This window comes from Sparus aurata, chromosome 21 (genome assembly GCF_900880675.1).
Source record: "Sparus aurata chromosome 21, fSpaAur1.1, whole genome shotgun sequence".
In the NCBI taxonomy this organism is placed as follows: Eukaryota; Metazoa; Chordata; class Actinopteri; order Spariformes; family Sparidae; genus Sparus; species Sparus aurata.
Genome location: NC_044207.1, coordinates 28,209,174 through 28,235,692, shown reverse-complemented (window position 1 = coordinate 28,235,692; position 26,519 = coordinate 28,209,174). Strand labels below are relative to the sequence as shown.

The 26,519-nt window shown below is 40.0% G+C and overlaps 1 protein-coding gene across 2 annotated transcripts; it reads left to right on the top strand.

The window, feature by feature from the left end:
* The first annotated feature begins 1,112 nt into the window (after positions 1-1,112).
* LOC115572800 (integrin beta-1-like) lies at positions 1,113-26,054 on the top strand. 2 transcript variants are annotated; one of them, XM_030403250.1, is made up of 17 exons: positions 1,113-1,420; positions 12,602-12,668; positions 13,703-13,788; positions 17,261-17,483; positions 17,584-17,754; positions 17,884-18,122; positions 18,240-18,395; positions 18,610-18,705; positions 18,834-18,923; positions 19,938-20,078; positions 20,392-20,594; positions 20,765-21,003; positions 21,112-21,334; positions 21,469-21,701; positions 21,874-22,040; positions 23,217-23,294; positions 24,748-24,870. In XM_030403250.1, the coding sequence occupies exons 2-16, from the start codon at positions 12,602-12,604 to the stop codon at positions 23,292-23,294; spliced, it is 2,412 nt and encodes an 803-aa protein (XP_030259110.1). In that variant the 5' UTR covers positions 1,113-1,420; the 3' UTR covers positions 24,748-24,870. The 2 variants fall into 2 exon arrangements, with proteins under 2 accessions (XP_030259110.1, XP_030259111.1); XM_030403251.1 differs by lacking the exon at positions 23,217-23,294 and having other exon boundaries at positions 1,116-1,420; positions 24,748-26,054.
* The last annotated feature ends 465 nt before the right edge of the window (positions 26,055-26,519 follow it).

The following is a 26,519-nucleotide window of genomic DNA, read 5'->3' as shown; positions in this document are numbered from 1 at the left end:
ACAAAGTGACTGTTGTATCAGAGACGGCTCTCTGAGGTTGCACAGGAAGCGGAGGTGATGGGTTACTTCTCTGCAGAGCGGCTGACAACGCAGCAGATGAACTTGTGGCTTTTCACCCAGAATAGCTCCTGAAAACACTGTTCAGAGAAAAACATTCAGATACTTTACCTCTACTTTACACGTTCTGCTTTTGTCAGTCATTATCAGCAGAATCTACACAAAATATTAAAATAAAAGCACTTGGGATGTTGACATTATGGTGTGTGTCGATGTTTATATTGTGTTTGTACTGTAATCGATGCTTTAACATGTCAGCAGCAGTTTGATGTTGCAGGTAGTTACAGGTACCTTAGAGGAAACATTCCTAAAAAATATAAAAATTTCGTCATTTTCAACTCCGAATTAATTCTGATTGAAAGCCAGATGAAAGGTTTCGTAGATGACAAAACATTTCTGGAGCTTCACGCCAAAACAGTTCTTCTAAACCACCAAGTAACTGGGGACTTGTTTTAAATCGGGAAATTCACCTGGAAACGAAAACATATAATGGATCCAAGTCCAGTATTTACACTCTTATTCATGCAGAAATCCTCACAGTCGCTGTTGAGCTAAAAATTGTGAGTATGCACCCGGTCTGATGTGCTTGGTGCACAAACTTGAGGGTGTGAATGACATCTTTTTATCCAAGTTTGTTGCATTAACCTAGATGAGATGTTCAGAGCCATTTCGCGGAGGTTTTTGAGGGGTTTTGAAACGAGTCCCCATCAACTTGGATGTTTTGTGGGCTGCGAAACTTCACCTGGACTTCCCATCAACATGAAGGGAAAGTAAATAATGACTGAATTTTCATTTTTGGGTGAACTGTTCCTTTAAAAAAAAAGTTAATTTTAACCTAATTTTATTTAATTGCCCGAGTTTTTTCCCTATGTTTTGCTCATGTTAGTAGCTTGTTGATTACCTGTTACACCTGTGTATGTGTGTGTGCGAGCAGGGACCGTTCACCACATCCGAGGTGACGAAGGGTTCACCCCCGATAAACCTCCGCGGTGCGTTAGCTCCTTCACCGCGGCTCTTCCTGTGTGGGCGGCGTCTAAATAAGAAAAGGGGTCTGTTGAGCTGGGGCATTAAAAAAACGACCCAGTAGCGGCTGTAACGTGTCCGGGCGAGCTGGGGAGTCCTCGCCTTTTATATATTTTTACTTAACATATCATATATAACAAGAAAAGTGAACAACGGTACCCGTACGAGGAAACGTTACGTACAGGGCACGTCGGAGCGGTGCGGTTTATTAGCTAAAACAAAGCGGACCCTTATAACAGTTTTAGCTAGTCTTCGCCTCGGTAACCGTTAAAAGAGGAGACCTTTCTGGGGCAGATGTTTCTTTAAACCGACCGAAACGCCAGAATAACATCAAGACAAGGTACGTGTTGTTATGTTAACCCACATTTGTTTCATTTGACCAAGTCTGCCGTGTTTAGGGCGACTGGAAACACTAAAAAGACAAAAGGGGAGAAGCGAGGAATGCTTGTCTTCAGGGGCAAACTTTGGGTGTGGATAACGATAACTATGCTATGCTAGCGATCGAAAGACACTGATGTTAGCTTATTTCCTAAACGGCAACACTGTATGTTTTTTCTTCTCTTTATTTGTGTCTTGACACGTCAAATGTTGTCGTATTTCAACCTACACCTCAAGTCTGCCTCCTCAATTAATCTTAACGTGGGGCTTTGTACAGAAAGTAGGCCATTGAGCCGCTTTGTATGACCGAGCAGGGCAGTATGGGTGGTGAAAGTGTGTGAGGATAATTTATGATTTATCTGTAACCTACTGGATAACTGTTAAAACACTGTTTGTCAAATCTTGGCAGCTTTTAACCGAAAATCAAAACTGCCAAAGAGGCTTTAGCAGATCTTACTTGGTGTTTAAAGCAAATAAAACGTGTGTTTTTTGATTTTTTTTTGTGTCTTTTCTGCCTTAAAGTATTGTGTCGGATCAGTTTAGCATTGTTGTCATGTTGCTATAATGGACCTATAGTGGGGTTATGCTTTATTAATTAAAGTCACCAGAGGATACGTTTGACATAGCAGCCATTTCCTGCACAAGACTATTGTGATTTATCTTTAACATCTACTCATCTAACTTCTTTTTGTTTTGTGCTGACATTTTTTCCAACTCACCTTCAAAAAATATAACTTTGGTTCCCTCCCTCATAGAAATAACGGCTTTTAAATGTGAAAGAAAGATTGAAATGTAACACTTATCACGAGAAAAAGAGCACACACGCTTGATGGTCAGGAATACTGACTGATGCCTTTTAAAATCCTTAATCAGGATTTTTTTTGTTCTTTACTGGAAAGTGAAAATACCACCTGGTATTCTTGAAGAATGCCGTTGAAGCACTTGGGTCCATTTGTCAAAAAAAAAAACCTTTGCCGATGTCTTTTACATTTTGTTTTTGTACGTATACAAGATCGGCATCTCCGCCCAAAGTTTGAACATAATGAAGAAAGTCAAACAACTTTCCCTTGTAAGTCAAAGTCCTGAAACAAACCACAGCTGGACTCCAGTCTGGTCAACGGCATTATGAACTGTACAAACCTGTGGTTGAGGATACAGTAAGACCAAGGCGTCTTAGAGAAGGCCATATTGGTTAACCAGAATCAAGAGTCTCTTGTTCAGCCATGCCCACAGCTCAGATTCAGGACTGTTGACTGTGCAGTATGTAAGCCGGGCAGGATTGGTCTTGGCTCCCTCACTCACTTCCTGTAAAGGAATTGTAGCCCAAGGGGGTGTTTTTTCTCTCTCCCTTGTATATCAACGAGAAACTTGATTTGTTAGACTGATAATCTCTGCTCACCAAGTTCTTGCCTCAAGGCCTCATTTAGCGAGATTGGAAAAAAAATGCCTTGGGTAAATTACTAGCTTGCGTTGTCTTATAGGCAGCATCTTAATGACATAGCAACGACAGCGTATCGAGGTGCTAAAAGACATATGTCTTTGATCTCTGACGACGTGTACGGATCACATGGATTCTTATAATATACACCAGGCCTGGTAATTGTAGACATGAGGAGTGACGTGTCTGTTGACTCCCTGTGGATCACTGAGTCACTTCCCTTAGTTACATTGTTGTGATATTTAAACACGGTGAGCCACGCTCAGATAGCAGCTAGGAGTGTCCGGGGCAGTTGGAAGGGTCATTCGGCATTACTCAACAACAAGCCCTTTACCCCTACTTGTCAGATATGACTCATGGGTGACAGGCCTTCCTGTGAAGGCCAGGCGAAGCATTAAAAAGGGGGGTATGTTTGATGATATATGATCAAGGTTTAAACATTATGCTCACATGGCTCCATCCCTCTGTGGTAAAACGTTGGATGTCCTTGCAAACCACCCGAAGAAATGCGGCCGATTACAAGGAGGTTGACGGGTAGATTTTAGGTCATTCTTATAAGTAAAGAACCAGATGGTAGGTGGTATGGTGGAAGTTACCTAAATAGCACAACCCTCTCACAAAAATGTGAATGAAGGATCAGGTCATGTAACTTTGGTCAATACTCGACTATCTAACACCAGATTACAAGAAAACCTACATAAAAGGGGGAAGTAACTATCACTAAAACAGTTTTTCAATTAAGATATTCCTTGAGTGATAAAACTTTTGTTTCTGGATAATCTAAGTGATACTTTCAGCCTCTTAATATGTGTGGACATGCTGCTTTTCTCTGTTGAACATCAGTGGGGCTGCAACTAATTGTATTTTCATTGTTAGTTAATGTGTTGTTGTTTTTCTCAATTAATCAATGAGTTGTTAGGTCTCTAAAATGTTGTAAATGGTGAATAAATGTTGTTAAGTGCCTCCAAGCCCTAGCTGACACACTCATGTCTTGTTTTTTCCAAAACCCAAAGATATTCAGCATGCTGTCAAACTCAGACTGAGTAATTATTGCCAAAATAGTTGTCGATTAATAGTTGACAAACTAATGGATTAATCATTTAAGTTGCCCCATCTCTTACAGAGCAAAAGATAAAAAAAAATGATGGCCTTTAGTTCCCAAGGTGGACAAGATAACTTCTTTATTTGGCCTTTTGTAAATAACTTTATAAGGTGATGGAAATGAAATCCAACCTCAGTAAATTTTAAAACGCAGAGCTTTTTAGAAAAGAAAAGCCCAGGTATTGGCTTACATCTCCACTGTAGGGATTTCAGCAAGGGCCAAAATTGTCTTGAAACTGAGTGATCACTGGGTTCACGTCTGGAAGAAGTGGAAAAAGCACCCCATATTTCAGTTACATAGTTTTTCCACGACATAGTATGGAGCCAGTTCAGAAGGAATGCGTTATCTCATCTCTCTGGGGAGAGCAGAGAGATCAGGATCTCCTCCGTATGACAGACAAACCTCAGACGCCTTTTCCAGCTCTTTCAACAACTTTTAACTCTTTACAGAATTGGTGCAAAACATGTAGGGGAATTTGATGTGGAGATTTCCACGTGGCTTTTAAATGTTAAAACATATGTGAAACATATTAATGCATGTCACACAGATCACTTTTGCTCTTAGTTAGCCTATCGCTGTACTTGTTTGGGTTTGGCTAGGTTTTTTTGGCATGCTTGTGACGTTGGATTCTTGGTTCATAACGATTAATCCACAGTTGATTAATCATGTAAAAGGATTTTATCAAGATTATTTTAACTGATAGACCTTAACGCAAACTGTATTTTGCATCCCTCTGCCTCCCTTAAACTGTTTTAAAGAAGTGCAAGTATTAAAAGTAAATGACAATTCTTTAACCTAATATGCTGGCCCAACATTCATTACTCTTGGAAAGGACAGTAAAAATGTCAACTTATCCTTCAAACCATGTTTACAGTCAGCTGGATGTCTGCTGGTCAAAATGTGAACATCAGATCGACCACATTCCTGTTCGATTGCTTTGTCTTTGTCACAAAGAAGTAGATAAAGACACAGACCTCACCTGTTAACACTCCTCTAGTTTGACAGCACTTTTAAGTTCAGTATCAGCTGTTTGCTAAAAAAGGGGGTATTTTTGTACGTAGGCTGGGTTTCCTTCAAACATGCCATGTCTGCAGTTAGAAGCAGGGTGTTCTTCCTGATCCTTCAACAGCCTGTTGGACAGAAAAGTGGTGTCTGGGTGTGGTTTTAATTAAGGAAATGGATGCAGACTCATGTTGTGTTGTTTGGGGACCCAATGGACTGAAAGTGGACTGTGACTTTCAGCAGCAGGTGTGGGCCGGCTGGCTGACCGAGTGGCAAACAGAGCAGGGGGGGATGGGTACCCAGCTCATTTTGTGGACTACCAGATGACCCACCCAGCGTGAACAATGCTGACTTGTGTTGGACACCACCTTTCACTATGCAGGAGTCTCATAGAAGATTTTGGTCTTTCAGTGCAGCATTCCTGATTTGATTACACTAAACTGTATTATTTGACACATGAAGTTTTCTTCCTCTTCTTCTTCTGCTTAATGAGGAATGTATAAACAATTTTGAGGCCAGATGTGAAGCTGCGTGATTTCCCCAAATCACATTTTTTGAAACATTTCTCAGAGATGTTGATAAAATGCCAGTTGAAACAGTATCATAAAGTGATTATGGCACATTCTGCCATAAAGCAGCCCTTTAATCTGTTATATTTTTGGTTGCCGGGATCAATGAATGATCATTATATATGATCATGTCCATTAGATGCTGCAGATTTATTTGTGTACCAAATCTACACATGGTCTTATGTTGTTTTGGTGTGGTTAGTAGAAAAGTGGATAGATTTAGAAACAGTCAGTTGATTAACTGATTTGTAGATTGACAGAAAGTACTATTTCAGTAAGTGATTAGCCTAGGCCTAATTGTTCAGTTTATCATTTAGGCCATTCTCCCAGTTTAAATGCCAGATGTAACGTTTTAATTTCAGAGGATTTGCTTATTCTTTGTCTCATGTGAACATAACAATTATATATGTCTGAAGACCTTATCACAATTCCTTGACGTTTTGTAGACTAAGCAACTAATTGCTGATAAAAAAAGTCATTTTTAGTTGCAACCCTGGTTTAAATCTCTGCATATTTCTGTTGCAGCAGTCATGTAAGATGAACAGCAATATAATAACAAGGCGTCTTTCTCGACTGACTCTTGTGTTTCCTTATACTAGACATTGTATCACTTGGCTGCATTTAAGGAAATCTGTGTGAGATAAAAATGTAAAATACAGAAATTATGTAGAAGTAACATCGACAAAGCTGCAGTATTGGAAATACTGTATAGTGTCAGTATGAGTAGTGGATACAGTTTGAATCAAGTTGTGGGCTTGTGTGGGATAGTGTTGAAATGATACACAGTATTTAAGCAACAACATGCAAGTTAACATTTGTTCTGTAGGCGTTGTGTCACTAATCACCTATCTGTTCATGAGAAAGAAGTGAGCTTAACATTAGGGTTAGAGATGCACAGTGTGGTTAACCTCTAAATCATGAAACAAGGAACCATTGGGGAAACCAGTTGTGGTAGCTTTTGCAGTCTGATGCATGCACAAAGAGGAACAATGAGCAGTAGCTGTTCTGTGTTGGTACTGCTGGCTAATGTAACTTGCTTGTTTACGGACAACTTGGGGGGGGAAAAAATCCCATTTGTTTTGACACTTCTCTCACTTCTGTCTGCCAGTGTTCAGCAGAGGAAGCTATACATCAGCTAAAACATACTCAGCAGGAAACACTTGCTGTAGTTGCTCTCGTTATGAGACAAATTTGTCAGAAGTGGACATGAGGGAAGGAGCAGAAATGTCATATTTTCTGTTCCGTTCTGTTGTCATACATTTTTGGCAAGAAACCTAAATTCAAACATTACGTACCATATACCATAAACACAGTCATATGAAGGAGCATTATGAGGCCTGTTTGTTGAAGTGTGGTCATCCACAGTCTAAACATGGACTTTGTTAAAGATTACTAAACATTCACAGATGTGACTTGCCCCACCTTCAGATAAACACCAGGCTTGTCTGTTTAAAGCCACATGAGCTGCTGCAACAAGTCACAGAGGGTTCAGGAAGGCAGGTAATCTGTAGAGTTTATAAACACCTTCTTCAGTCAGATCATACAACACTTTCACATAAGTGAACACCACATATAAGCTTAAAGACCACAGTTACACTGACACTTTTTTCCTGATTGCTTTCAGCTGAAGACAATTCTGTGTCTGTAGGCTTAGTTTTTCAGAGTTTCAGTGAGTGGCTCCATCAAGAGGAAGTCTCCTGCCCCAGACTGTAAATAGTGAGTTTCCTGAGTTAATGACAGTCATTAAGTTAGTACACCACCGTCAATGAACAGAGGAAGAGGGTAAACAAAGAAGCAGTGGTGACACATGTCCGCACAGTCTGGTCAAAGCCGTCATGTTCAACTCCTGTTTTTAGGTGTGACTGAAGCTGACCCTAGACCAGATCAAATCTCTTTAGCCTCACTGATATGGGGTGGACAAATAATAAGAAACATCTCTCAGGAAAACACAATGCTAGGATTTCCCCCAGGAAAGCGGTTAGAAGAAGTGCTGACCGCTGACCAATATATAACTCCGTCTGACCACAGTTATTGATGCAGACTCCACTGAGTGAAGCATGTGATTATCAACTTCAGCCTGGAGTTTGACTTGGGGAGAGTTTTTTTACCAAGTTTACATGGAGATTTATATGTTTATCTACAGGTGGTTATATTTTCACCCTTGTCCATTTTCTGTTTTTTCGTTGGTTGGTCGGCAGGATGACCAAGAACTGCAGAACAGATTTCCACGGAACTTGTGTGGAGGATGGATTTCCTTAACATTATTAGATGGGTCGTGTTTTAACATTTGTATTAGATTAAAAGGAATAACACATTGATCTTTTGGTGAAAAATCACGTGTATTTGGTGACTGGTTAGTTAGCACCTATTTGTGAACAAAATAACAAAATGGGGATTTCTGTTTCTGGCTAATCCAGAGAATCGAATCCTTGAATATTCCAGAAAGAAATGTGCTTTATCACACTGATGTAAAGTATCTTGTGAATCAAACATTAGAACATCGTAGTCACAGCTTCTTCATGTGTGAGCAGAGGAATGCTCTCCGTTGAATTTACGCCCGACAGAGTGGCTCTGGTCCCCGAGGCGCACTTTAAGACAGTATATTGAATCAGAACGCCTCTGACCTATCTGAGACTGATGGCAGCCAGTGGACCATAACTAGGAGCGTTGTGGAGGATTGAGTTTCAGTCTGCTCTTCCCAGCAGCTGTTGGAAGAAATTCTTGATAAAACATTTGTCTGGGTCTTTTTCAACACAGCTTGTGTTGAAGACAGGGCTTATTGTATTGGTTGTCAGCAAGCAGGTAGTGTTTATATTCAGACTACTCAATAGAAAAGCATAAAGATGAAGTACAAAAGGTGAAGACAATGAATTAACTTCATCTGTGCTGTTGTGGCTGGTTTGATTTGGGCGTGTTTTGATTCAGTTGGATTTACTTTTATGTAAGTGCATGATAGAAGTGAGCAAAGGGCAGACATATGAAAATACAATACAGGTTCTAGGGCAAGGGTGGCCCCTTTTAGGACAGAGCACACTACATTGTATTAAGCCAGATTCATACAACCCCACCATGCAGGACTTTGAAGTTAATAAAGAGTTCAACTTCACTCATCGCAGAAGCTGTAGAAGCAGTTTCTTTGAGCAATTTTTCAAGTTGAAGACTTAAAACAACCTGTGCAGCTTTGTCAATCTCATGCACACTTGTCAGTCCAGCCTGCAAATGTCTGGTCGGCATTGTTGTTTTTTCTGCCTGGGCAAACAGCAACCATAACCTTATCGGAGAATGTGGGCAGCGAGTGAGAGGTCAGAAAAGCCACTGCTGGACCCAGCAGATGTTGTCTAGTGTGCAGTTTTGGTAGGTTGTCTAATTTCATCACATTGTTTTATTTTCATATTTACAAAGTTGAAAGAAGAGAATCCTAAACAAGATTGAATCCCATGTTCAGTTAGTAAGATGTCTTCCTGAGTATGTATGCTCTTCCTTAGCAAGTTGTATTGGAGAGAGCTGAGCGGCTCTGGTCATTACAAACAGGCATAGAATGATAAATGAAAAATGAAATGACACTAACATTGAGCATCCCGAACACAAAGCATGCATCGTCGTCGCCTTCTCCAGCCTGACCATACAAAGTCATGATTCGACCAGTGTGCTCCCGTTACTCTAAATATTAGGCTCTCAGGTTTGTCATCGCGACAACTCATAGGCCATAGTTTCTGCTTGATGATGGAGAGAGAGGGGGGGTTAAAACAGGAGTATGACTAGACTCAGACTTTGTAAAAGAAAAGTAAGTCAGTTGTGTTTTATGTTTATCATTTAGCACAGTAGTCATCAGCTTAGACTTGAGATACTGTTTACCAAATTGATTCAGAGTATCTGGCATCTATCAGTGTTCACACTGACTGCTAGCACGAAAATGACATGTTGCCACTGATTTCATCAACTGATTCGTGGGACAGATAAAGGTCTGCAGCTTCAACTCTGTGCCTTTTTATAGTTTGGATTAAAAACACGACATTAATGAGATATAGCTGTTAGGTGCTGTTAAAGTGGTCAGGTAAATGATGTCGCATAGGTAATATGTAGTGTCCTTGTAGAGACGGTAAAAGGTTGAGTGTAGAGCTGCAACAATTTGTTTAATCTACGATTAGTTGTCAACTATTAAATTAAAAGCCAACTATTTTGATGATGATTTAATACGTTGAATCTTTTTAAGGTTACTTTGCCCATCTGTGGTGGTAAACTGAAAATCTTTTGGATTTTAGACAAAGCAAAACATCTGAAGACATCTTGGGCTTTGGGAAACACTGATTGACATTTATCTCCATTTTCTCATGCGACTTTTGCTAGAGGAGTTCATTCATGAATTCCCTGTCCAGTGTGTAAAAAGGGTTATTGATTAGAGTGGCTACACTGTTTGTTGACCAGTATGTATACTTGTTAACTGACTGGAAACTGACCGAGACACTTGTTTGACCCCTTCTCTCTGCAGAATTCACTACACACTAGTTGGTTTTCTTTTATCATGTTTCACAGTCTTGTTCACAGACGAGGCCATCAGTCTGAGTCTGCCGGACGTTGCTATCAGCCCTTATCAGCTGTGACGTTCACTGGGTGGAAGCAGCACAGACTTTTATGTCCCGCCATTTCCAGTGAACCATTGAAGTCTCCCCCCTCAGCGGACATAATAATTCAGCTATTACTTTTGAGGTGTTGTCAGCTCTCCTCAATGCTTTGGAACTGACAAGAAAATGAGATTCTTCATGAATATCTTTTATTATTTTCCCCAAAAGCTGAGGTAACAATGAAGAAGTAAATAAAGAAAAGTAGATTGGTTAAAGGAACGATTTTCTTTTGGGGAGGTGTCTGAAATAGTTTATTAAGCAAGCCTGTTTCTCAAAGTTATCATGCTCTGGAGGTTCCCATGCCACCCTGATGCCATTTTGTGGCACATAGGCCTTAGAGACTCCGAATGCCTCCCAATCTGTCAGCTCTCTGCAATTTGCAGCCCCGTGCTGGCCAACCCCCTGTGCGGTAAACAAAGCTGGTCTTCAGGAATGTCGGGGAGGATCCCTAATGGTGTAGCTTGCTTTAATTTTATGAAGCATCTTGCCGGGTATGTTGCGTGTTGAAGATTTTATCCGTCTTGCCACAAGTCCTTCTTTGTGTCAGGGTTCAGTTAGCAAGTATGTGTAAAAGGGATCATTCTTACTGATCTACAGAAGAAAGTCAACAGAAAATAATTCCCACATGTTGCCCCGTGTTCAGCTGTTAAAAGGCATTCTAAACATTCAAGTAAACATTATAGTCTGTTTCTGTCACATGTCAAACTTCATAAATCCCCCACTGTTCTCCAAATGTTTCAGTGTGGTATTTTTTTTTTTTTATCTAACATGCTTTGCTGACTCTGTTTCCCACAAAAGTATGATAACTATCACTAAAGCACTTATGGGAACTCGCGTTTAAGTTGGCCATTAGGCCTCTTTTCACAGGATGTGGCTTTTTTGTTGTTGTTGTAGAAGCCTGTACCCTCTGACCCACAGCACTGCAATATACGTATTACAGCTTTTCAGAGAGCATCTACTGGATGACGTACAGCCACCAGTTTTACTCTACTTCTCTCATAGTTGAGTGTTAAAATATCCTTTCTTGTTTAGTGGAAATATATAAATGGCACTTTTATCTATTGCCACTTGTAGAATTTTTCGAAATTGGCTATTTTGGGACACAGCTGTTGACTTAGAGACACTGCCTGATTCCCTATGTATATTTAACTGGGGTAAATACACAGACTTTCTAAGTTTGAGGATTGGGCGGACAGTCAAGGAATTGTGTCACCGGAGTTATGGGGAATGGCAGACATTCAGGATGAGGCAGCTTCACCAAATATGGCAACACACACACACACACATACATGAATTTGCAATGTCTTCTCTCTGTTGTCTGCAACAGAGTTGTGATCTTAACTAGACTCTTGTTCTGCACAAAAAGGGTCATCTTCCAAGTTGCTGACAAACTAACAAACATAAGCCACTGTGAAGATTTCAATCTTTCTTTGGTCCTGTTTTTGGTTGGTTAATGTTTAGCAGCTTTGCTCAGTGATTGTGGTGGAGAGGCATCATTGGACTGCTTATTAAACCACAGTTATTCCTCCTCAGTTTGCATTCTGTGGCAGCTTGAAATGTCGGTCATCTCGGCATTAAAGCCTCCGCTGCTGCTCTGTTACAGTCGTTACACGTCTGCTGTTGGACTCATTATGAGTCACTTTGGACAAGACCAAACAATTCCAGTGTAAATGTGACTTTTCTCCCATTTACGCAAGGTTTTATTGCTTCTTCTGAAGCTTGTCTGTCTTCCTCTGTCTCCCGGGTCGATTCTTATCTGACATGCCCTGTCAAGACAACCACCTACCTGTATGTAGGCCTATCACAGCATGAAACTTTCCAAACCGCAGTCAGAAAGCAAGTAACAGCTGAAGCCAGCTGAGTGGGGGCAAATCATTCCTCCATATATGGAATTGGCTAAATGAAAATCGCTCCTCCTCTCTGTTGCCTAACGGTAACTGACGTATTTCACCTCAGCGGGAGAATGGAGCCTTAACACACACGGCATGATGGGTGATGGGAAGACAACACTATAGAGGTGTTTTTTACCTAAATGTTTTCATTCTGGGGGTCTCATTAAAATGAACACTACTGTTTTAAGAGTGTCGAGGCCATGAGAACTTTTTCAAGGGGGAATATCTATGTTAATGGTGCACTTGATAGTTGAATAGTTTCCCTAAGTGTTTACTAACTTGCATGTAGGCAGACTTGAAGTGTTCCCTGTGCAGCTGTGTCACATAGAGAAATGTAAATATTTGATCAGTTGACAGCAAAAATAAACTTTTTTTCACGTGGTGCACGTAGAAGGAATGAGTCTGACTGACTTTGGAAAAATGTGTCAAGCATTAAATGTTGTTGTATTTTTTCATGCTGATGTGTCTCCTGGTTTCAGCTTCCAACACTGAGGTTTTTTTTATTTGTCTTGTTACAGATGGATCTGCGGTTACTTTTAATAGCAACGTTATCAGTCGTCCTTGGTGGCAGCTGGGCACAGCAAGGTAAGAACAAGTGTCATACATATAGTTAAAGTTTGCTCTAATTTTCTTAACCATTAAATATTAGCTAGCCTAAAGCGTAGCATGTTTTTAATACTCTGTTAACACACCCTCCAGTGCAATGTACCTTAGCAATCGTACTTGAGGTGTATGTTGATTATCATGGTTTAACTTCTCGGTTATCATGCTCGCATTGGGCCGAATGTTGCCCTCTCTGTTAGGGACTGACCGATTGATTATCCGAATATTGGGTTGTTTGTTTGTTTGTTTTTGTGACATTGAGTTAAAACTAATTAATTTTAAATTAGGTACTCTCAGTGGATGCAGTCTGTATTCACCACTCAATCAATCAGATTGTCCAGAATGGAACACTAGCTGGTTGCTTACATGTCTCGAGGCTACTTAAGTGTTGAAAGGCCATAGATGGGCCAAGAGAAATGCATTTGCAGACTGTTGCATTCTCCTGGGTAGTTTAATCTATAATAATTCTTCATAATAGTTGATTTAATAATTTGTATTTGTGATCTAAATCTGTGATAGAAGTAGCACCTAAAGCTCTAAAATGAATGTAGTGGAAGAAAAAGTACAGTATTGGACTGAAAATAAAGTAAAAGAAAATTGAAATACTCAAGTAAGATACAAGTACCTTTTTTAAAACAAACAAGCAAACATTCTGTAAATTGTACTTGTAATCTGCACTGATATCGGTCGTTCCATGCTCTCTTGTTCTAGACGTCAGTTTGTTAAGCACAGTGCTCTTCAGCATGCTTTTATCTACTCTGCCCAACAAATCTTGTATTCCTCAATCATGGTTTAATGACTGTGTGGGTCCTTTTAGCTAGTGGTGGGAGGCTTTTTTTACAAGGTGAAGTCATCTCTTGGGGAGCTGCCTAGAGCTTTTCTCGGCATGAGTCAATGTTCTGAACTGGAAAGGGGATGTGACTTGTGGCCAAAGACTGAAGCTGGTTTGAGTTAGTGAACTAATGGAAATTCTGTTTTGTCATCTTGGCTAAAATAAGTTTTGTTGTCTCTTACAGAGGGGAGCATATGCATCAAAGCAAACGCACAGTCATGTGGGGAATGCATCCAGGTCGCGGAGTCATGTGGATGGTGTGCAGATGAAGTGAGTTGAATCACATAAACTGTCAACAAATAATTTTATGTCATGAATGAAAAATGATCTTGAAATGTTAATCTGTGGGTGTGGAACATTCAGTGTCTGCTCTGTGATTTGTGTGGCTGCATCGCTTAATGGTTGAATTGTGCAAACACAGCTGGTAGTCATCATCTTATGCATGGAATAATGCAATCTGTAATAAATATAAACAATACATTTTAACAGTATGCAAAGACCAGGATGGAGTCCCAGTTATCTCTATTTAAAACACACTAATACAATCCAAAGATACCTTGATTTGTAAGAAAAAATTATGTACTTGTGTTCATTAATCTGAAAAGGAGGTGGTCTTCATGAAGTAAGGAAATACTTTTACTTGTTTCTTAAAGTTCATGCCATGTTCACTGTGTATACTAGATAAATCTATATGTATACATGCACATAAACTGTACTTACCCTATAAGTACATGTACAAACAAATGCAGAGTAGTACTTGAGAGTTAAGATATTGAAGAGACTTGCCGTCTCTTGCCTTTCGCCCAAAGAAAGTAAACCCCCGCTTCTCCATTAATTGTAAACTTGAGTGCTGCTGCTTCTTGTCTTGCCGGGTAAAATGGAATGTTTGTTCATCAGTTACAGCATGTGTGCAAGTACAGTACAGTGTGGAGGCTACAAAGTGCATCACAAACAAATGTTATAGAATTGTATGCAATACGTTTTGATGAGGTATTTTAATTTAATTTGTTTCATTTATACTGCAATAAAACTAAAAGTCACCTAGAAACAAGGTTTAGTAATCTGTTGGTGCACTGCAACATAGGGGTGTGCCAAAATATCAATACTACGATATATCGCGATATTTCGTCTTGAGGTACATTATCGATACACTGGTGCCAAATATCGATATTTAAAAATGTAAAAAAAAAAAAAAAGATTATTATTATTTTTTTTTTTTTTTGGCCCACCACCACCCCTCTTCGGAGGACAGCTTTATCTTTATTCAAACATAGGTATACAACCAAATAAAAAAAAAAAAAAATGGTTTAAGTAGCTCTGAAACCCACACATATAGATATTTTAATGATAGTTGTAGTCAGTGTGTGTGTGTGTTAAGAAGAGACACTGTGCAATATACTCTTTGTTTACTTGGCTGTCATTCATGTGAAATTGATTGACAATGTTTTGTAATTGCTGTGAAATGGATTCAGTGCAGTCAATAAATTCTGAATTTCTTCAGTGACACAGATATCGTGATGTATCGCGGATGAAATTCCTTGCAATATATCGATTATCGCAGAATCGCTGTATCGTGATATTATCGTTATCGTGGGCAAAATATCGTGATAGTATCGTATCGCGAGGTACCTGGTGATACCCAGCCCTAGTGCAACATGTCGAGGGACCTGGGGTCACATTGGCTGATGGTTGCATGAAGACATTTTTGGGGTCTTGCAAAACAGTTTGATGACACCCATTTCTGTGGTTACTCAACTTTGGTTGCCTCAACCTATTTTGTTAATCGCTAACAAATTATGGTCTTGAAAAATGTTTGTTTGAAACCATCAGCAATCTGTAACGGAATGTCAACTGACAACCCTACCGGTTAAGTTTTTTTGTCCAAAATAGTGGTATTAAAATATTTCGTACTCTGGGAGATGTTTTTTGTTGTTCAGCAAATGTCAGAGTTTGGTGTGTTTGTCATTGGGCATCTGTTAAGACAGAGCTGCATTCCTGTTAAATCTTGCCTGTACTTCTCTATCAGACAGCTCACTCACCTCTATCCAACCGTTAGCTTATGAAATCACAACAGTAGTGCAAGTTTAAGTCCAGTCATGTTTGGTTGCTTTGCTTTTTCACCAGAAGAGGCGACGCTTATCTGCACCGCTGAAGTACATTCAAATGATTTAATGCTTAAAGGGCATTTGATGTTCCACATGAACCAAAAATCTTAAAGGAATGACACTAAAGAACACCTCGTAAATACACCATAAACAGAGTTATGGACCTTTTACAATCTGATCTCACTGCATGGATGAAAACTATGAACGTTGTGTATGCTGCCCACTGCTGACAACATCATGTACAGTCTTTCCTGTATGATTGAGATTGACTTTCGATAATTCCTCACCTACTCTTTTGTACATTCTTACTTTTATTCACCCCATGATCTCAATCATCTTCGGAACAATAGACGTCTTTCATCTCTGTGGTTTTCAAACTTTCAGACACATTTTATATGCTGTGTACGGCTAGATGCAGGGGAGGGAAAAAGGCCTTTGTGGGTCATGTGGTTATGGAAGAATTAGGTCAAAGAACTATTTTTGTTTTGACTGTGTTCATTGTCTCAAGTTCTCCACCACTAAGCCTTGTGGGATATCATGTGCATCCAATATATACTGTTAGCCGGGATTCCCAGTCATCTGTTCCTTCTCATCTAGTGCTGCCCAAGAACAATGGTTTAAAGAAGAGACCGTTAAAAGATAGTTTGGGTTTTTTTGAAGTGGGGTTATATGACATACTCATCCATAGTCAGGGTATTAATTACAGTAGATGGCAGTCAGCACAACCCCAGTTTGGAGAAGCAGCAGGAACACTGGTATAGGAAGCTAAAGCGATAAATGCTGTAGACGGGGGGCTTCAACAAAACGCATTTTAGCCCAAAAAATCAATATCAAATGTGTACACTACATTTGCAATACTTTCTCTGGTTAAACTTGCCATCTATTGATTCTCTCTTTGAAGCCAGCAGACTCCTTTTAGCAAAAACAGTAATTTTCCCTCATGACCACAGGAGTTCTTGATCTATCACTGCTGTTACAAAGGGTTACTTTGGATTCACTGAAGCCACACAATAACACAACCAAACTAATGGAGGCAAATCCTGTGCTCTGCAAGGTAAAATTACTGTTTCTGTCAAAGGAGTCTGGTTGCTTGTAGATAAAGACACAATAGTTTCACAGCAGTACATTGCTGAGATCCAGCATCTGTACTCCTGCCGCTTCTCTGAGCTGCTCTCATGCCCACCACTGTCTGCTGTAGGTAATACACTGACTATGGATAACCCCATTTCTAATACCATGAACGTTTCTTTAAAGTACAGGCATTTTTATTCACAATGCTATTTGACTTTTCCCCCGAAATTTCTTCTTACTGAGTTCGTCAGCTTTTCAAAGTGACATATTTGGATTTCACATGAAGTCCTGTCGTCCCTTAACATGTCAACATGTTCCTCAGTACTGTACTGACACGTACCGTTTCATCGTGTTAGTTTGTCAACATGTTTAAACATGCTAGTCCCAGCCAGACAAATTCCTTTACATTTACAGGACCCTTCCAGATGTTTCTGCATTAACATCTCCTGAGAAAATGATCCTACATTTTTGTCTTGTCTTGAAAATACCTAAAACACTATGTAGGAAGTTAATTAGGAATGCACAACAATTGGATCCTCACAAAAACTTCTCGTGCTATTTCACAGAAATTCCTCACTGTGGGTGAGTCCAAGTCGGCTCGCTGTGATGATCTGGAATCCCTGAAGAAGAGAAATTGTGCTGTGACCAAAATTGAGAACCCACGTGGAAGCATCAGCATCAATGAGAACAAGCCTGTGACCAACCGCAAGAAGGACAGTGCTGACAAACTCAACCCTGGCCAGATCACCCAGATCCAGCCTCAGAAACTCACCCTGACACTCAGAACTGGTAAACATCTATTCATTTTAATTGAAAGTATCCCAACAAAACGTCTGTGTGAATAACAGTAAGTTAAATTCCACTAAAAATTGTTATTTTTGTCCTTAAGGTGAGCCCCAGACTTTTGACCTGAAATTCAAGCGTGCTGAGGACTACCCCATCGACCTGTATTACCTTATGGACCTCTCCTTCTCCATGAAAGACGATTTGGAAAATGTCAAGAACCTTGGGACTGACCTCATGGCGGAAATGCAGAAGATTACCTCAGATTTCAAGATTGGTAAGCAAAACACAGCCCCAAATGAAATGATGATGATAATAATAATAATAAGAAACAAAACTGCCTTTTTTTTTTTATTATCGTTAAAGATATTTTTACAATCCTGAATAACACACATTCCACTTTTAGGTTTCGGCTCATTTGTGGAGAAGACGGTCATGCCGTACATCAGCACCACGCCAGCCAGGCTCATCAACCCCTGCACAGGGAACCAGAACTGTACCAGCCCCTTCAGCTATAAGAACGTCCTGAAGCTGACGGACAAGGGAGACGAGTTCAATCGGTTGGTCAGTCAGCAGCAGATCTCAGGAAACCTGGACTCTCCAGAGGGGGGTTTTGATGCCATCATGCAGGTGGCCGTCTGTGGGGTAAGAGGAGGCTGAAGAGCTTTTCCATGTCTTATGCTGTTTAACTCTATTAAGGCCAGAGTGTGTTGCAAATGTGTTTGATATTGTATAACAAGACGGTTCTGCTGTTCCTCCCAGGAACACATCGGCTGGAGGGACGTGACTCGTCTGCTGGTGTTTTCCACTGATGCTGGTTTCCACTTTGCTGGAGACGGCAAACTTGGCGGCATCGTCCTACCCAACGATGGGAAGTGTCACCTGGAGAACAACATGTACACCATGAGCCATTACTATGTACGTAGTTTATCATTTATTTAAAATGCATTATGTATCCAGGGAGAGTTGACTGAGCATGTGTGCTGTTTTCTACTTGACTGTCTTTTACTCATTGTCTCAATTTCTTATTGACAAAATGTTTTTCCTTTATTCGTCAATGTAATTGTGCTCTCACTAATAAGTATTTGTTTTTGTTTTTTTTCCTACCTGTGTTGTTGAATTGTTTTAATAGGACTACCCCTCCATCGCCCATTTAGTTCAGAAACTGAGTGACAACAACATCCAGACCATCTTTGCCGTCACTGAGGAATTCCAGCCTGTTTACCAGGTGAATTTAATATTTAATTTATCATGAAAATGTTGACTTTTTAATTACTATCATTTAATTCAAATGAAAGAAGAATATTTACCAGTTGTTCACTCTGTTCTTACCATTGACCTTTGTCTCTCTTTCAGGAGTTGAAAAATCTTATTCCTAAATCAGCTGTTGGCACATTGTCCTCCAACTCCAGCAACGTCATCAAACTCATTATTGATGCTTACAACGTGAGTCGTTCACATGATGCCTGTCCGTCCTTGCATTAAGAAATAACTTTTTTATTTTAATTTGATTACTTTTCATCATATTTACTTGGTTTATTTTACAATGTAAGACATGTTTGCACACAATTTTGTATAAGTCCTGTGGGAAAATATTAGGGCTGCTCCCAAATAGTCGACCAAGCACTGGTCGACCCAAAAACTCGTTAGCCGACCAAAATTTCATTGGTCACAGGAAAAACAAAAACAAACATTTGGAACTGTGTCTTGTCAAAATTAAGTCAAAATCTATGTAGCGGCTGGCCTGTGTATAAAAGGCTGGAGGGCTTTTAATTTGAAGGGCCAGATACAGGAAGTCGTGACACTAACACACTGTCAGTGTTTATTTTTTGGGTGACGACGAACGTCACTGTCAGCCGAGGGTCGCTTCTTTAACGAGAAGACCGTGGCAGCCCACAAACACCCGCTATAAAGCAGCTAACATAGAAAATGAGTATAGTGGCGCTGAGCTAGCAGTATAGCGGCGCAGCGGTGCTGTTCCACTGTCTGGGGAGAACCCTGTATATATAAATATAAATAAATAAATAATATAAATATATATAATATATAATATATATATATATATATATATATATATATATATATATATATATATATATATATATATATATATATATATATATATATATATATATATATATATATATATATATATGCGTCGACTAATCGCTCTAAATGACGAGTAAATAAAGATTCAAACAAATCAACCACAGCAGGTTATGCACTTAAAATAGTTTTGCCAAGACAAATTCAAAGTTATAAATTGAAGATACTATCCCCTTGATTCACTATACTTTGCACACATTTAGGTTACATTAACCATGCCACTCCCTAACATGCTTATTATTGAGACGAGGCACTGTAAAGTCTCTCACTAGCATCTGTTTTTACACACTGGTGCACTACTGTCGCCATAAAACTGGAGCTTTTTGTGACTGTGTGATCCCTCTTGTTTTAAAGTCTCTGTCATCTGAGGTCATTCTGGAAAACACCAAGCTGCCCGAGGGAGTTTCCATCACCTACAAATCCATCTGTAAGAACGGTGTGGAGGCAACAGGGGAGAACGGCAGGAAGTGCTCCAACATCTCCATCGGGGACGAGGTACACACGATCCTTTCTGTTGCAATTTGTGTGAAAAAGATACAACTGAAAAACATCTCAGGTGTTGAAGAACCTACAACACCACAACACGAGAAATGCAAGAGCTCGTGAACTGGCAGCAGTGTTACTTTATAGCCTGGACGGTCTGTTTCTGTGTATGGCACTGGTAAATGTGTCCTTGCTAAATCTAAAAAAGTCACTTCAAAACAAAAAATAATGAGAAACACATCACAAGCTTATACTGGAACAATAACACTTCAAGGCATCGTCTTAATAGTTTTAATGACCTTATAACTTCTCCTCTGGTTTCCAGGTGTCTTTCAAGATTTCTATTGATTCTCAGAAGTGTCCATCTCATAGCAAGAATGAGACCATTAAAATCAGACCGCTGGGCTTCACTGAAGAGGTGGAAATAGTTCTGAACTTCATCTGTGACTGTCAGTGTGCCAAAGAAGGAGAGCCCGAAAGCGAGAAGTGCCATGAAGGCAATGGGACCTTCGAGTGTGGAGCCTGCAAGTAAGATTCACATAGATGCATTATTCAGACCGGTGTTCTGGTCTTTACGTTCTTGTACCCCGAACATTTAGTATACTTTTTTTGGAGTGCTGAATTTTATTCTGCTTATAATGTTCAACTTTGATGACACACATTACTACTGACAAGTTTAACCTCCCGTATTCTGTCAGGTGTAACGAGGGACGTATTGGGCGTCTTTGCGAGTGCAGCAAAGACGAAGTGCGGACTGAAGACTTGGACGCCAACTGCCGAAAGGACAACGGTACAGATATCTGCAGCAACAATGGTGACTGCGTCTGTGGCACCTGCGAATGCAAGAAGCGGGAGAATCCTGCAGAGATCTACAGTGGGAAGTACTGTGAGTGTGACAACTTCAACTGTGACCGCTCCAACAACAAACTCTGTGGAGGTGAGGATTGTAAAAATACAATATTTTGCAAACTTTGCTGTAGTTTCATGTGAACTCTGTGGTCAATTTTCAATGTCTTTGCCTTTGTCAATGTCTATGATTTACCAGGACATGGGCGCTGTGAATGCAGGAAGTGCATATGTGATGCCAACTACACAGGCAGTGCCTGCGATTGCTCCCTGGATACTTCCACCTGCCTCGCAAAGAACGGGCAGATCTGTAACGGCCGTGGTACTTGTGAATGTGGAATCTGCAAATGCACCGACGCCAAATTCCAGGGTCCAACCTGTGAGATCTGTCCCACCTGCCCAGGCGTTTGCGTTGAACACAAGTGAGTCTGAAGCTTCCATGCATTGCTAGAACTAGAAGACGTTGTTCTGCCTTCTACCAATGTATGCCGAGACTCAACTGAATATAATGCAAAACGAAGAAAGACTCCATACTCCCATCTATTTTTTTTCACAGAGATTGTGTGCAATGCCGAGCATTTGGGGCTGGTGAGAAGAAGGATACGTGTCAGCGGGACTGCGACTACTTCAAAATGTTCAAGGTGAAGGACCGCGATGGGCTGCCACAGCCCACAGACCAGAGCTTCCCTCTGACTCACTGCAAGCAGCGTGATGAAAATGACTGCTGGTTCTACTACACCTACGCCATCAGGAACCAGACCAAGGAGGTCTTCGTGGTGGAACAACTGGGTATGACTGGACTGCGCATTTCTCATTAACTGATTTCCAAAAGAAAAAAATAGACAGCAAATATCATTAATCAAAAATACACCTTTTATATTTTGAAACTGGGCTATCTTGTTGTTTAAGATATTTTTTCATGAACTTTGTTAATGGATTTCATTTGTTTTCTGTGATTTAGAGTGCCCGGCAGGACCTGACATCATCCCCATCGTGGCAGGCGTGGTAGCGGGCATCGTGCTGATCGGCCTCGCCCTGCTGCTCATCTGGAAGCTGCTTATGATCATCCACGACCGCCGAGAGTTTGCCAAGTTTGAGAAGGAGAAGATGAACGCCAAGTGGGACACGGTAAGTCAGTCACAGTGGAACACCTGGAGTGATAAGTCATGGGAACGTTATCTGGGGCGCAGGCTTTAGTCTTTTCAACAGCTCTGATGGTGTTTACCTGAAGCCCTCCAGCTGGTGTTATTTCAGATGTATATCGGTTTAAGATTAGAATGTGTACTTGGGGCGGAAAAAGTATTCTGGATATCGTCAATGATGAAAAGGATCAGCTTGGAAAAATGTTCAGACTTTCCATCTCTTTAACTGTACGAAAAATGCATTAATCAGAGCATTTATAGATGTCAGTTCTGAAGTTAACATGTGGAATAATCAGCAGGAAAACATCAACAAGAGAAAAGCGAATTAAACCAGATTAAAGTGGAAGATCCCTGATCTGAACCACACCTTCAGCTCTGTGGCCCTCAGTCTGTCCTTAATCTACCTCAATGCAGTTTTGTTTAGTCTTCGTTCAGTGAGGGAGCGGCCTTCCCCCTCAGCTGACAGTGCTGCCTCTCACCGTCCACATGCTACAACTGCACGACCATAAAAGGCAACGAAGCAGGGAAGAGGACTGCTGGGTGACCACTGATGGAAAACTCCACTAGTGTGGAAGTCACAGCAGCAGTGTTTATGGGCTGAGGGGAGGAGACAAGCATTCATCTCAGGCAGCGTTTGTGGGAAATGTCAGAATCATGTTACTGTAAAGCTTAAGTAGAAAAATCGTTAGTTACTTTAAGTTGAAAAGGAGAGCTATTGTGTCAGAGGTTTCCCATTTTTTTGTTTTATTTTAATTTTTTGATGGTAAACGAGTTTTTTTATATCAAGTATAGTTCAACAAAAACTTTAATAATATGAAAAGATTTTTAAAAGTAGTGATTGTAAAGATATCGTACTGACATGTAACAAATCCCATATTCCTGGAGATAAGAAGTAGCCCACTATTAAAACAGAAAGTGAATCTTGAGTAGAAATGTTCTCCGGTACATAACGTGTTGAAGATGAAAAAGAGGAAACAATCTGTTGAGAAATGGTGAGCATAGAAATACAACAATATTGTTACTAAATCAGTGACTGTACTTTCTGGCCTCTTCTGCTCTGTGCTGCAAACTTTGTGTCTGTCCTTCACACCTCTTTTTTTCCTGCTTCTCTTCATTCCTTTTTCTTCTCTTTTCATCTCCCCCTTTTCCTTCTCCATGTTAGCAAGGGAACCCCATTTACAAGAGTCCTATTAACCAGTTCCAGAATCCCAGCTATGGGAACAAAGACGCAGCTCTTTAGGTCAAAGTTTGTATCACCTGTTGGCAGTGTGCACTTGCATGTACTTTGTCTCTGTGCAGAGAGTCAAGTTACACCTCGACCTAAATGAAAGGTTTGGTGTCTGCATGTTATGAAATTAGCATGGTTACCCACTGGTGGCAAGTGGTTGTTACTGAAGTTGGTGTGATGTGTTGGGTGTTTACCTTGATGTTATTGAGAAAGCTTCCACGTGAACAACATGTTGGTGGTAACAAACTAACAACTAACTAAACGAGTGGGTTTTTATTGCAACTTCTTTTCTCTAATGTTGATCCTACTCCTTATTATATTATATTTCATGCATAGTCATATGTCTTGCTCTCCAGTGAAATCCATGTATCTTCAATTTGGTCATATTTGAATTTATTAGATTATATTTAGGATTACATGTCCCTTCCTCCTCAAGTTAAGTTAAGAGTTTTTTGTGAATAACTGTATGATCAGTTATATTACTTTGAGCAAAACCTTTAAGAAAATAGTTACATTTAATTACTGTGAACAACAACATGGGTATTAAATCACCATACTGTCATTATTAGTTGATAATGTCTACTTACTGAACTGAACTGCTTTCTGACACTAAGATAAAGAATGCTAATTTTAAGCTCTCTACCTTTAAGTGAACTGCTCTTAATTTCAAATAAAAATGTATAGTTGACATTTTGCAGTTCAGTTAATGTAGTCGCCTGAAATATGCAGTCTGACTCCTATCACAACAGAGTCTCAGTGAAGACTACATTCTGGCTACTGAAATAAGTTTACAAGAGTTTACAAAGAATCTTTAGAGAAAAGCCAAGAGGGAAATCAGACCCTGGAACTGCTCAAACGTCCGACATCCGACCAAAAGATATCTACCCAATCATTCAACAGCCAAATTGTTCTTCATTTAATATATGATTGTGGCATCGTGACCTCAGACTGCACATGAAACGACAACTGATGTGGCAGAGATTCAGCCAGATTGTAAAACTAGTCGACACCCAGTTTGGGGCTAAAATCGGGCTCGGTATGTACAGCGTCTGCCTGACTCTTCCATATGTGTCTTGTATAAACAAACTCCACGTCAGTGAGCTATGTGTAGATTGTAGTCGTTCAGGATTAGAGTTGACAGAGTGCCACTTGACAGTCGACTGCAGCAGTCAGACTTGAGCTGTTAAAACCAGGGCAACTGTCAGTTCCCAGTTCATGTAACATGTTTGACCAAACTGTCGCAACCAGCCAAACGGTGAGAAAGACGTTGTGACCACACCTCCCCGCAGGCTTTTCTTATGTGCTATTATACTCTACAGATTAATCAAATGTTGAGGTCACTGCTGTTGAAATTGTGTTACTGTGATGTCACAAAAAGTTTAACAAGCGCTGTGATTTGTCATCCCTATCACTCGGTTGAAGATCACACCTGTTGTACTGACGCTTGTTCTTTTCTGTTTCTCAGGGTGAGAATCCGATCTACAAAAGTGCCGTAACAACTGTCGTCAATCCAAAGTACGAGGGCAAGTGATGGAGCCCGGCCTTCATCGTGACAACACTGTATGGAAAAGAATTAGGGCTGATGGGACGGGAGGGGCGGGTTTTATAATGCTCTCACTGTTTGTTTGTTGTTGTTGATGTTGTAGTCACCAAATGATAGCGATGCATTTTGCCACTATGTCAGTTTGTTTTACTAACATGTTTTTATTTTCTATGCATCTTCTGAAACGTGTACAGTCTGTGTAAATGTGGGGTTTTCTTTTGTTTATATTCCTCTGCGGAACTTGAGAGAATGTGTTGAACTGAATTGTAGTTTTTCCGCCACAGGACTGGCAAGATAACGGAGAGCCTAGCTGTGCCTTTTTTTTTTTTTTTTTTTTTTACATAGAACCATCAAGCCATCAGTGTCTTGTTGACGGTTGAGCTGGATGTTGATAATGGGCAACAAATGAAGAGTTCCTCTCCAAATAACAGCAGCCTTATCAGCTGATTTTAAAAAAAAACACAGAAGGTTTTAACATTGATCTGTCGGAGCAAAGGTCTGACTGTGTCTGTAATCATTTTGACTCTTTTTTTTAAATGTCTCTGGATTGAAACTCTTCAAGCGTAGCGCCAGTTGGCCGAGCGGTAGCAATGAAATGTGTACAGTATGTTTTGGTTTCTGTGTTAAAGCCATATATGTATTCACAGAACAGGATTGAAGGCGTTTGTATGCGTTTTTCTGAATGACTTAATCCCTCTGAACAATCAATCGAAATGAATCTTTGTCTAGAAAAGATATTTTCTTGCCTTTCTAGAGTAAAAGACGTCAGTGTACAGTAGTGTTCTGTTTGGCTCCAGGTTTTACTTGCTTAATTTAAAGCCAACTCAGGTCCTTAAATCATCACAGCAATGCCAAATACACGCAAACCTGCCTTATTCGCTAACTAAATTTGCTTATGTTGAAATGTTTTATTTGTAGGATATGAATTGGAGATGGGTCCCACTTTTTTCCTATATGTCAGTAATTCCACCGAACTGTCTTTTGGTGCTTCGATCAAAACATTTTTTTTATTGGAAAAAAAAATGGTGATAATGTCATTTAGTTTTAAAGATCAGTGGTAAGGGAATGCTTTTGGGTTTTGTAAAGAAAAAAAGACAAGGAAAAAAAAAGGTTACGACTATCACCGATCTTTTTAAGTGCCTATTTTTTAATTTCAACACATTCACATTTGCAATTCTGTATTTCTGAAATTATTTATTGAATAAACATTGAAAACAATTTTACCCCTATATTGTAAAAAATGTTACTGTGGAATTACTCTTTTGTGGATTTGTTATTCTACATGCTGGATTGTTTAGTTTGTCTTCATAGCTAAAAGCAGATTATCTGCTTTTGTCCCTCAACAAAGCTCAGCACCGATGTCAAGTGGTTACTGAGTCATGCCCTCCTCCTGCTGACACACACAAGCAGTGGAAACTGTCGGTTCATCACCAAGATGACTTGTCAAAAGAGTTAAAGCTGTATTTGCTTATGTCTTGCACTCGATCGATTGTTAAAATCCCTGGTATTAGTTTTACAGTGGAGTTGTTTACCATGATGTAGAGAGTTTGCTCAATGTTGACACAACTATAAATGTTTTATTAAGGCATGGCATCTTTCTAAACTGATGTTAGCTACTGTTGCTCTCTGTTAGCAGAGGAAGCAGGAAGGTCTGACTTTTCATGTCACATTACGATATTGACATTAAGAAAAGT

Excerpts from the sequence above, each read along its gene's own strand:
- LOC115572800 (XM_030403250.1), top strand. The coding sequence starts at position 12,602 with ATGGATCTGCGGTTACTTTTAATAGCAACGTTATCAGTCGTCCTTGGT. Across the intron at positions 12,669-13,702 it reads TGGCAGCTGGGCACAGCAAG|AGGGGAGCATATGCATCAAA; the intron begins GTAAGAACAAGT and ends TGTCTCTTACAG. Across the intron at positions 18,706-18,833 it reads AATTCCAGCCTGTTTACCAG|GAGTTGAAAAATCTTATTCC; the intron begins GTGAATTTAATA and ends TCTCTCTTTCAG.